The sequence below is a fragment of the Manis pentadactyla genome, chromosome 5 (assembly GCF_030020395.1).
Source record: "Manis pentadactyla isolate mManPen7 chromosome 5, mManPen7.hap1, whole genome shotgun sequence".
Lineage (NCBI taxonomy): Eukaryota > Metazoa > Chordata > Mammalia > Pholidota > Manidae > Manis > Manis pentadactyla.
Window position 1 is genome coordinate 61,694,118 of NC_080023.1, and position 12,519 is coordinate 61,706,636.

Genomic DNA, 12,519 nt, shown 5'->3' on the forward strand with positions numbered 1-12,519 from the left:
AAGGAAGGGAGAAGGGGACTGTGGGGTATCATGATTGGTGCACATGGTGTGTGTGGGCTCACAGGGAAGACAGTGAAGCACAGAGAAGACAAGTAGGGACTCTGTGGCATCTTACTACACTGATAGACTGTGACTGTAATGGGGCATGGGGGGGAACTCAATTATAAGGGTGAAGGTAGTAACCACATTTTCATGTGAAACCTTCATAAGAGTGTAAAACAATGATACCTTAAAAAAAAAAAAAAAAAGATTATGTCACCTTAACTGAGCCAAAAATAACTTACCTTGGAAAAAACCTTCCAAGACACACTGTTTTGATATAATTTTATTAGCAGTTATTACATCAAAATTCACATTTACAGGATCCAAAGGACTGTCTTAAAAAATTCTAAAGGAAATGTAATTAATTTTAACAGTAAGAACATATTTGCATTATATAGCCCTTAAAAAGTCAGGAATATTGATAATTAAGTGCAGTTCTATCAAGAACTATAAATGAACCCTGCATGCACAGTGTCACTTACAGCAAAGTTCCATGGAAGTATAACAAACTTCGGTGGATGTGAATTTCAGCAGCAAACATCACCGACTTCCTAACAACCGACACTATAGGAATTTCCAATCAAAATACAAGCACGGTGCTTTCATCCAATATAGAGCTACAATAATTCTATAAAGAGACCCTGAATCCTGAAGTACTTGTAGTATGATTTTATGCTGTGACACCTGTACAAAACACACCAACTCTAATGTGTAGATTCTGACACATGACAACAGGATACTAAAGATAGCCTTTTTCTATATCAGAAAATGCTGAGTTTTCCAGTGCAGTATAGGCTTGTCATTGCTGATCTAGTGAAATTCTACGTCCTCCAGCTTGAGCAGTATTGTAGGATTCACAAATATTACACTTCATGCCTAATATATGGAATTGGACTGTAGATCTCCCATTGCAATCATTGCAGAGAATCTGAAATATGAAGAGATGAATTCAAATTAAGTATATTAAACCTTACAGATATAAAGTGGCATTGTCTGGTCAAAACAATTAAAAAAAAATCACACTAAAGATGTGAAACACATATATGTAGATCTAAAAACTTTCTGCCTAAACAAAATTTTAAATTATTAAAAAGAAAACATACTTAAAATAAATATCAAATCAGTAATCCACTTCTTCTCACTTACATTACTGATTGACTCTGGCAAGTAATACGTAAATAATTCAGGATACAGCTGTTGCCTGCCATCTAGTGTTGGAAAGAACTGCACAAAGGTATTCTTAAGACTTTTTGTCTCATCTTTTGAGTTCAAAGTAACTAAAATTTATATTTTGTCCTTCCAATTTAAAATCACATTGGCATCTATGCCAAAGCAGTATTTTTTAGACAGATTTGAACAAAAAGGCAAAATTAACAAGACCATCAACAAGGAACCTGAAAAGTACTGACTCTACTCACATCCACAGTCATGTTCTGATATTCTGATGGCATAGGAGTCTGTGCTACCTCATTATCCAGCTGCCTCCAGTACCTACTCATATCTAAAGCAGAGTGCATACATAATGGACATCGGTAGCCTCTAGAAGAGATAGAAAGATTATTTTCCAAACAGTAAACGGGGAGTATATCAACTCAGGTATGTAAGAAGATGCATGCTAACCAAGTACATAAACCATCTAAGACAGGGCATTACTCTGTATTTCAAGATAACCTGTTACAAACCTGGGAGCTTTTATACTGTTAAAGGTTTCAATTAAATCTTGTATCATATGACATTTTTAAACTATTTCTTTTTCCTTGGTTCTCTAAAATGGAGAGGTTCCATATTCTTTGCAAATCATATTTTAAAAAACCAATTAAGCTGCTTTTTCGCTAAACAATCTCAATTTCTTAGTACATTCAAGCAGAGATTATATTCCTTAAAACTTACTCAGATCATACAATTTTTTTCTAAAAATTCTGAAAAATTCCCTTCTATCTGGCTCTTACATTGAAGTTTCTGCTTCTGATTTTGCAGAACCAAAACACATGTATTATCTCCTCTTTCCTAACTATTCTCATCTGATTTTAATATCCTTCCCCCATAATAAAGTCTTAGCTTTAGGTAATCTCATTACCAGCTTTCTTTGCAGGTCATTATATTGGGCCAATATAAAAACTTAACAGAATTTTGAGCAACACGCCTCAGCAATTTTACAATGCTATGATTGTCTGTGGTGGAGAACTGTGTTCCCTAGTAAATACAGTCAGAAATTAAGTGGTACCTGTCTCAAGTTGTGGGATGACATAAGGCATAATACAAATGGGGAAAAAGGTGTAGCCCTACATCCTTCAAGATGCTCTGCCCGGTTTAACACTATTCATCTACCCTACACATCTCATGATAATTATCTGCCATGCCTAATTTTGGATTAAGTAATAGCAGCAATCACCCACTTCATCACCCCCACCCAAAAAAGAAAAGACATCTTAGAAAAATAATTCTTCAAAATCCTGTCAAATACTCACTCTTTCAACATTTCCTCATAACACGTTCTGAAAGAATATATAAAGATACTTTAGTCAAGCAAAAACTATCTCCATTAGTTTCAAATGTTTTGAGGAAAAAAAGTAAAAAAAGTTACTTTACCTATGTAAAAGATGTCCACATGGCAAGACATGAGCAACAACACGGGATGTGTGTATGTCCTAGAAAGGAAATGTTAGTCCTTGCATGAGGACAATATAAACATCCAAGTATTTTAAATTCAAGAGGGGATAGTTCAAAAGCAAATAATATCTTAAGCTTACCTCCAAACATATTGGACAATTCTGCCGGGAAACATTTTCAATACACTGTTTAAAAGAGAAAATCAAATAACCAAACGTTTAACACATGAAAATGACAGATATAACAATAGCACTAATAATAAAAACTAATGATAAAGGAAACAAAAATACCAACTTGCTAAAGATAGTAACATACATACATATTTCTTATACATTAGACAAGAACTGAACAGTTAACTCATAACTTTTGAGCTTTGCACATTACCAGAAACAACAAGAATGCTCAAATCTTATTTACATTATCTTAATTTTATAGATAAGGAAACTCATTGAGTCAAGATTTACCAAAAATGCAGAGATAATAATGACTGGAACTTTTCTTTTTTATGTGTTTTACTGCAAAGCTAAGCTATTTAATAATATTGATAATATAAACAGTTCATATTATTGAGGTTTAACTACGTGCCATATACTAAGTACAGTATCTGTATTAGCTCAATTAATTCTCACAACTCAAAGTACAATTATTATCCCACTGAGGTATCTGAAACCTAAAGAAACTAAATAACTTCCAAAGTTACACACTAATAAAAAGTGGAACTGTATTTGAGAGTTCCAACAGGTTGCCCCAGGGCCTCCCCGCAGTTCTTAACTTGACAAGACGGTGTCTCATGAGATATGGAACGGTAAAGGAAAGCACCATACCATGGATGATATTCTAATTTTTTAAGCAAGCGCCTGAGCAGATGGTGTAAATTAGGGCCATTTACTAATACCAGTAAAACATAATTGAGAAACAAAACAAAAATACCAGAAGAGAAAAAGTGCATATAGTTTTAAAGATAACACAGCATATCTTGCGACAACTCCATATAGTTTTAAAAATAACACAGCATGTCTTGCTATAATGTCAACTTAAATCTATAAAACCAAATTCAATCTTTTACCTCCAAGAAATTCAAAACCTATTAACCAGGTACCCTTAAGCCAAGGCTAAAAACCCTGGAAGTCATCTTTACTCAGCCCCATTCTTTTTCCCTTACACCTTGTCACCATATCCCACATGTTCATTATTCATCTCAATTTATCCTATCATTTTACTATTTTAGGCCAGTTATTATCTAATATCTAAAATACCTCTTTAGTCACTCCATTTTCTAAATTCTTATATTAGCATCAGTACTCTAAGTAGTTCATTAGATTTTTTTCGACACAATGAAAACTAATGTTAAAGGGCCTGGGATCATGATATAATTTCTACATCCAGATTAAAAGTATTTGTCTAACTATGAAAGGAAATAAAAATATTTTCTGAATTTTCCTGGAATGCTGTGCCAATTGACTGCTCAGTACTTCTCCTATACTTCTGCCAACATTTTAAAAGTTATTCTTAAATGCAATACCAATAAGAATCCATAAACCTACTTAGAAGTTATCAACATTATGCAAATACAGATATAAATATTCTTATACACTACAAAGAAAAGAAAATGTAGATTAGATATTCTGAGGCATGTATTTTAGAACATTATTTCTTAATACTGGTTAAAAATAAAAAGCAACACAGCTGTACTTGGTACTACCTGAAAATTAGCATGGCTTCCAAACATATTTTAATCTGGTTCTCAAAAACACAGTAATACTTTGAGTTATACAAACTAATTATATACCTTGTGCTTTCCTTGGAGATTCATAGCCAGGCATAAGTTACATTTCAAACAGTGGAAAAAGTCTTCCTTTGGACCAATCCTAAAGAAAATGAAAGCCAAAAGATTGGACTCATTTTTATTAAAATATAATAAATATATGTTTAGTTTCACTGTAAAGAGTGAAGTTTTAAAGATAGTTTTAAAGATAACACAGCATATCTTGCTACAACTCCATATAGTTTTAAACCACACTGAAATATGAAGTAAACCCCCACCTCCCCAACATCACTCCCTATACACTCTAAATGCAAGCATTTTAGGTCTTTTTTTCTATGAAATTGTGTGGTTTGGGTTTTTTTTACATAAATGGATTCCTTCTACATATCCTGTTGTGCAATCTTTTTTTCACTTAACAGTAATACATCCTGATGATTATTCTATGGCTGGCTATACAGAACCACTTCATTTCTCCTCATGGTTACATAGTATTGTACAGTATGGATATATCATAATTTTTAAGAATATTCCTTTACTGATCTTACTATCTTTAGTTAATACAATGATAAAGTAAATATTCTTATAAAGATATCACTTAACCCCACGTTGATATTTTATAAGATCCCTAAAAGTGAAACCATGCAGTCACAGGGTTTTGCATCATCAGCTTTGATACTACCAAACTGACCTCCAAATAGTGTACGAATTTATACTCCAACAGTGACAGCACCCATGTTCCCCACACCCAAGCCACCAATGGTTAGCTATGTGACAGACAAATATAATTTTAATTTGCATTTCTCAGATTATGAGACAGGCAGTATGTTTTCACGTTCACAAACCATTTGGATGTCTTCTGTTGTTCATGTGCTCTGTTCATTTTTCTACTAGGATGTTTCTCTTTAATCAATTTAAAGGTGCTGTTTATACATCCTAAATATTAACCTTTTTCATTTGTATACATTACAATTACTTTTCTGGTATGTATTCAATCTTTGTTTTTATTTTTAGTCATATAATCATTTTAATTTCACTGATATTAAAGCCACTGATATTTTCCTTTATGGCTAATGCTTCTGTATCTTGCTTAGGAAAGACTTTAATAACCTAACAGATCATAAACATTATGAATACTTCTAAAACTTATGGCTTTTCATTTTTACATTTTTCTTTCACCCATTTGAAATGTTATTATATATGGTAAAGGTGAGATTGCTAAATGTCCGCAGATTTCTATTATCACCTTCTTTCACAATACAGCATTTAGCTAGGCACAGAGCTGCCCTGAATAAAGTCTATTTCCCAATTTCTCTGGAGGTTGTGAAGAGATAAATGAAAATTCTTTGCTGCGCCCTTAAGACGAAAAGGTATACCTTCCCTTCACTTATTTGCACCCAATACACAAACCAGAACATGAGCTCTTTAAACTACGCTGACAAGAAATTATCTTATGGATGAGAAGGCAAAAATATAAGAGAAACCTGGACTCTTGTTTAACTACATGACTGACTTTTCCAGGAGAAATGTAAATTTCTACCTTTTTTTGAGCCAGTTATTTTGGATTTCTGTTACATGGTGCTAAAAACCATATGTAAATGAATGAATACAGTTTTAGTAATCAACTTTTTGTTTCCCAAATGGTATTTTATCTTAATGCCCTTTCCCAACCTGAAATGCCACTTGTTATCAATTCGTATGTACAAACATAGGAATGTATACATAGACAGTGTTTCCCCACTGATCTATGTGTCTGTTCCTGCACAAAAAGCACACTATTTGAGTAACTCTAGTTTTGTCATGTTTTAATATGTGGGAAAGCAATCTTCTCTTTGTTGTTCTTCCTTTTCAGGATCTGCTTAGCTATTACGAATTTTCTGTCCAGATGAATTTTAGAATCAGCCTGTCAAATTCCACAGGTAAAAACCATATAGGAAGGCTTCCACTATAGCCCACAATTATGTAACAGAGACTGAATCTACCATCTCGCCAAAAACAACAAAAAGAAAACAGACAAAATATACAAAACAGCTGTTTCCCTGAACATCAAACAATAAGGGGCAGTGATGTGTGAGAGTCGGGAGACTGTCTCAGTGAGCCCTATGATGCCCTACTACAGTTTTCAGATTGGAGGAACTGAGGCAGAGCCAGGAAGATTTCTTCATTGGGAAGATGACCTGAGAGTCCAGGGAAACCAAGGCAGCTAGAGTTCACAGGGGAGTATGAGAAGACAGCTGTAGAGGAGCCCCTTGAGTATTTAGCAGAATACACATCAGCACATGCATGTGAAGAAACTACACAAGGCCAGGAAAAGAACCATCCAAAAGAACTGGAAAGAACATCACTTAGCACTCACACACGGCCAGGATCAGTGCTCATTCCAATCAACCAGACTGGGAAACCTTATAATTCAAGAGGTAACAGGTAGAGTACTCAGGAATGTAGACCTCAGTAGTGAAGAACAGTCCTAGAATAAGCACTTCTCTGGGTCACCTAACAAATTATAAAAGCAAGTCCCAGAAGTACCAAACTGTTTCCAAATAACTACATCCCAAAACTCAAGAAGATTTATAGTAATACAAAAATATTCGATACCCAAAAAGGTAAAAATCAGTGTCTGGTATACAATCAACAATGACAAGGCAGGCAAAGAAGCAGGAAAACACAATCAAAATGGAAAAATTAGCAATCAAAATCAACCCAAAGCTGACAGAGATGTCTGAATTAGCAAAGTAGGACACTAAGTAGTTAGTAATTATATTCCATATATTCAAAGAGTCAGTATAGACATGGAAGATACAAAAAAAGATCTAAATCATACTTCTAGAGAGAAAAACTACAATGGCAGATTAAACATTGATAAGAAAATATTAGTCAACCTGAAGGCATAGCAACAGAAACTAACCAAAATTAAATGAAAAAGGAATTGTAAGCAACCTAATACACACGTAATTGGAGATCTCTAAGGTGTGGGAGGTAAGGGGGCTAAGGGAGGACTAAAAGGTGGGGAGACAAAAGTATCTAAAGTAATAGTGGCCAAAAATGTCCTGCAATTGATGAAAACCATAAACCCACAGACTCAAGCAGCTCAATAAACCCTAAGCACAAGCAACATGAAAAAAACTATACCATGAAACATCATAATCAAACTGCTCAAAGCCAAAGATAAAGAGAAAATCTTAAAAACAGCCAGAGAAAAAAGGCAAGTACAGAGAAATAAGGACGACACCAGATTTCCCACTGGAAACAATGCACATGCAAATACAGTAGAACAACATTTTAAAGTACTGAAAGAGAAAACTGTCAGCCTAGAATTCTATATCTAACAAAAACATCGTTCAAAATAAAAGCAGAATAAATATGCTTCAGACATAAAAGCTGAAAGGATTACTGGAAGACCCTTTTTAAACTAAAACAGTCAATTTGGGATGTGACAGGCTCTGCAACAAAGTCTCTCAACCTTAACAAACACACAGTAAGAAATACATCCTGACCCAGTTCCCCCTTCCTCCTCACACATACATACACACACACACATTCAAAATGCTAAAAGTTTCACAAGAAAATCATAAAGCATATCCCAGAATTGCTTACCATTTATCCCTATCATGTACTTGTCTCTTATTCTATCTTATTTTGGAACTCACTAGATTTATTTCAATTTAAAATGCTACTCTGTATATATATCCTTTTTACTCCCATCCTCAACCCAAGTCCCTATCTCCGCCTCCACTGCTCCTTACTCCATTCTTTTACTGTCTTCTCTTAGGCTTGCTTATTTATTTTTATTAATTTATACCTCAGCTCGCTGTACTCTATTTGGGCTTGGACTATCCCTACTAAAAGTTTATTCAAACTTTCCTACAAAAAGACAATCCCTATAATCTGACAAACTCTGTAATAGTGACTGATTAAGCCCATTCTTCCACAAACAATATAATTTAAGAACAAAAATCTTGCCTTGTAATTCAATAGTATTCTACAGAGCAAAAATCTTTCCAATGTTTAGTTGATAACTTGCAGAAATGTGAAAACATACATCCTCCCCTTGATTTAAATCATCATTAGTGGATGTTTTACAACTCCAATTCACTTATAAATTTATTTAACTCCTTAAAACTTTAAAAGTATACCTGTTCATTATTTAAAATGTGTAAGACCCAGAAGAATATGAACCAGCAAATAAATATACCAACCAAAACTTAAAATCACTCATGATATCACTACCCATGGGTAAATACTGCTAATATTCTGGTATATTATATTCTGACAGATTTTTTTTAACCAGTTTCCCAATCCCTAAATATTATTCAAAAATATCACTTTAAATATGGATTTGCAAATTTAACAATCACCCAAACATATAGCTTGTTTCTAATCTTTCATTAGATTACCATAATACTGTACACAATTCTTGGTACATATCTCTAGTTCCTTGGGATAATCTCCTAAAAATGGAATTTAAAAGGGCTAGAACTTTCTATAAGATCAGAAATCAGAACACAGGAACATCTGCTGTATGCTACCATCATAAACACTAAGTATTCTGTTACTTATTTCATAACAGTGAAAAGTGACATTTCCCCACTTAAAAGAAAAGTTCATTTTAGTACATCTCAGAAAGGTTATGCACCTATTGCCATCTTTAGGCACCTCACTCTTGGGAGAAATTGTATCTTTACAGCACACCACTCTTTGAGAAATATTCCTATAGTCAAAACATAATCTCTATCATCAAGCTACTTTAAAATACAAAATCAGGAGTAATATAATATTAAACTCTGTAAGAAGAACTGATTTCTTTATAGCAATTATTGTCTAAAAATCAACCAACAATTTCTCAAGCTCACTCCTCCAGATCAGAGTTAAGGACAGTCTAGAAGTGCTGTCAACACCAAGAGTAGGAGGAATCTGGATAGGAGAGTTACTCCAGAAAGACAGATTATCCCCGCTTTGCAGATCTGTTCAATGGGCTAAAAGCAGTGACCAAGTCTAAGACAGAAATGTCTAGTATCCAAAAGAGGACTCACTGTAAAAGGCTATTAAGAAGGTACAGCTACAAAGTAAAAAGATATCTTCACAAAAATAAAAGAATTCATACATTCAAATGATACTTTTTTAAATGCTATCATGGGAGGGTAAAGAGCTTCCCTGCCACTGCACAAACATGCTTTGTCTTTTGATATTTTTACTATTTAATAAAAGTCATTATCTGAGGGTCATATGTCATTTCTGACTAAACATAGTGTTTACCATCTTATTTAATAGATTTTGCTCAAAATATCTTTGAGCAATTTTTCAAAAAATAAAAACAAAGTTTTGAAAATCTTCAAGGGGGCTGAATTTTCAGTGTGCCACAGGCACTCACTGAAAGAATTGTACAATAGATGTCTCAAAGATTTTTCAGCAATAACAACACATATAATGCCTCCTAAAATACCTACGTGAAGTGATCATAATCATTTGTCTACAACCTGGCTCAAATTATTTTGATACCCAACAATACAGAATACAAAACAACTTTATTAGAAAATTTCATTATTTAATGCACTTTAACTAGACATTTTTCCAGTTACATTCCACTGAACATGATACTCCCAAAAAAAGATTCTATAACCAAGTATTAGAAACCCTACGATCTCAGACATTTACACTGCACAGTTAGCAAGTTTAAAAAGCTAACCTCCTGAGAAGGAAAGCAGATTAAATGCAGCCTTTACTCTAAAGCTATATGGCTAAAAAAGCCTTTTTCATACAATATCCATTTTGTACCAAGATCCAGTTTCTTTTTTTGGTCAATTCTGTTCTAAATATTAATATTTTATGAGTGTTATTATTTCTCAGAGATCTTCCAAACAACAGTGAAAGGTGACTTTTTAAAAACTATAAACTTGTTCTATTTTGCAATTACCATAGGAGTACATTGAGCCCTGTTATAAATCTGATACACTATGGCATTTTAGTGATTTCATTTTTTCCTGTATCTTGAAACATTCTGATATTTCAGCCTCATAGAAGTTCTTTCATATTAATCATCAATTATTTCTAACTATCCCAACAAAAAAACTAAAACTGATGCTTTTTAGTTTTCTTTGAGAACAACTAAGAAACCAGAATTTTTCATTTTTCATCCATAATGGCAAAGAGAAACATTTTAAAGTAGAAGATTAATGCAAAGAGACAGCAGCACTCTTCACCTCGGCACTGCTGACACTTGGGCCAGACAATTCTTTCTGGTGGAGGCCTCTCTGGGGCACTGCAAAGTTTAGCAGCATTCCTGGTGTATATCCAGTAGATGTCTGTAGCCGACTCTCTCAACCCTTTGTTTGTAACAGTGAAATGTCTCTAGACATTGCTAAATCCCTCTGAAGATTAAATCATCCCTATTTGAGAACCACTGTTCTACACTCTACTGATGGTGAAATTGATCACATAGGCAATAAATCAGACTACGGTTTTCAGATGATGATATCCTACATGATGGTCTCACTCAAAAAAAAGAATGAACAATATATCTCAAAGGACAAAAGAAAATATGATATCCTCCCCTAGTCAGTCATTCAAGAGGAAAGACTTTAATTCACAGTATTTTGTGACAGAACGGAGACCATCTCTTTTTTTTTTTTTTTTTGGCTGGGAAGTGTTTTTTTATTTTGGTATCATTAATATACAATTACATGAGCAACATTATGGTTACTAGACTCCCCCCATCACCAAGTCCCCCCCCCACATACTCCATTAGAGTCACTGTCCATCAGCATAGTAAGATGCTATAGAATCACTACTTGTCTTCTCTATGTTGTACAGCCTTCCCCGTACCCCCCCTACATTATATCTGCTAATCGTAATGCCCCTTTTTCCCCTTTGTCCCTCCCTTCCCACACATCCTCCCCAGTCCCTTTCCCTTTGGTAACTGCTAGTCCATTGTTGGGTTCTGTGAGTCTGTTGCTGTTTTGTTCCTTCAGTTTTTTTCTTTGTTCCTATATTCCACATATGAGTGAAATCATTTGATACCTGTCTTTTTCCGCCTGGCTTATTTCACTAAGCATAACACCCTCTAGCTCCATCCATGTTGTTGCAAATGGTAGGATTTGTTTTCTTCTTATGGCTGAATAATATTCCATTGTGTATATGTACTGTATCTTCTTTATCCATTCATCTACTGATGGACACTTAGGTTGTTCCCATTTCTTGGCTATTGTAAATAGTGCTGTGATAAACATAGGGGTGCATATGTACTTTTTCAAACTGGGCTGCTGCATTCTTAGGGTAAATTCCTAGAAATGGAATTCCTGGGTCAAATGGTATTTCTATTTTTAGTTTTTTGAGGAACCTCCATACTGCTTTCCACAATGGTTGAACTAGTTTACATTCCCACCAGCAGTGTAGGAGGGTTCCCCTTTCCCCACATCCTCGCCAACATTTGTTGTTGTTTGTCTTTTGGATGGTGGCCATCCTTACTGGTGTGAGGTGATATCCCATTGTGTAGACCATCCCATTTTACTAAAAGAATGTGTAATAGCATTCTTCCATATTTTATGATGTTTGTACACTAAGATGTACTTGATGTGGCTCACAAGTGCACAAATGTTGAAGGCAAGTATGTGAATAAAGTATTTGGAATGAAGCAAGTAAGATAAAAATTGAAAAATTTCATAGGACTGATCATTCTAATAGGTGTTTATAAATTTAAAAATAAAAAACATTTGGCCATATTGGAGCTGAGAAGATAGCACCTATAAAAATATTATGAGTTCTCAAATGATTCAAAAGCATTGAGTCTGATAAGCCAAAATCTATTAGGGATGTATCTGAGATCTGCTATCAGTATTGTATTTTGATAATACAAGTGCAAGATGAACCAGAAGAAATTATAAAGCTAGAACCTATTACAATTGTATCTAGAACCTGGAATCAGTTATTTACAAGATAAGACATGTGCTGGATTCGTGCATGCCAGTAAATAAACCAGTAAATAGTTACATTCAAAGGATATCACTGAATTTAGTACATGTATCTCTAAAACTAAGAAAATATGTAATCAAAATTTAGATATGTGATGTTTAAATTCCTATTAAAATTTCTGATGAAGCTGTTTTACAATA

The 12,519-nt window shown here is 34.1% G+C and overlaps 1 protein-coding gene across 6 annotated transcripts in view; it reads right to left on the reverse strand.

The window, feature by feature from the left end:
* Window positions 1-307: 307 nt before the first annotated feature.
* RCHY1 (ring finger and CHY zinc finger domain containing 1) overlaps window positions 308-12,519 on the reverse strand; it is a 31,724-nt gene continuing 19,512 nt past the window's right edge. For 4 of the 6 annotated variants that reach the window (XM_036927478.2, XM_036927474.2, XM_057502314.1 and 1 more), the window contains 6 exons: window positions 4,442-4,520; window positions 2,793-2,837; window positions 2,632-2,690; window positions 2,511-2,537; window positions 1,461-1,581; window positions 308-970 (listed from right to left, as the gene is read on the reverse strand). In XM_036927478.2, coding sequence (XP_036783373.2) covers window positions 842-970; window positions 1,461-1,581; window positions 2,511-2,537; window positions 2,632-2,690; window positions 2,793-2,837; window positions 4,442-4,520 — 460 coding nt within the window. In that variant the 3' untranslated portion in view covers window positions 308-841. The remainder of the gene's footprint in view (window positions 971-1,460; window positions 1,582-2,510; window positions 2,538-2,631; window positions 2,691-2,792; window positions 2,838-4,441; window positions 4,521-12,519) is intronic. The other 2 variants (XM_036927479.2, XM_036927476.2) reach the window with 1 other exon arrangement.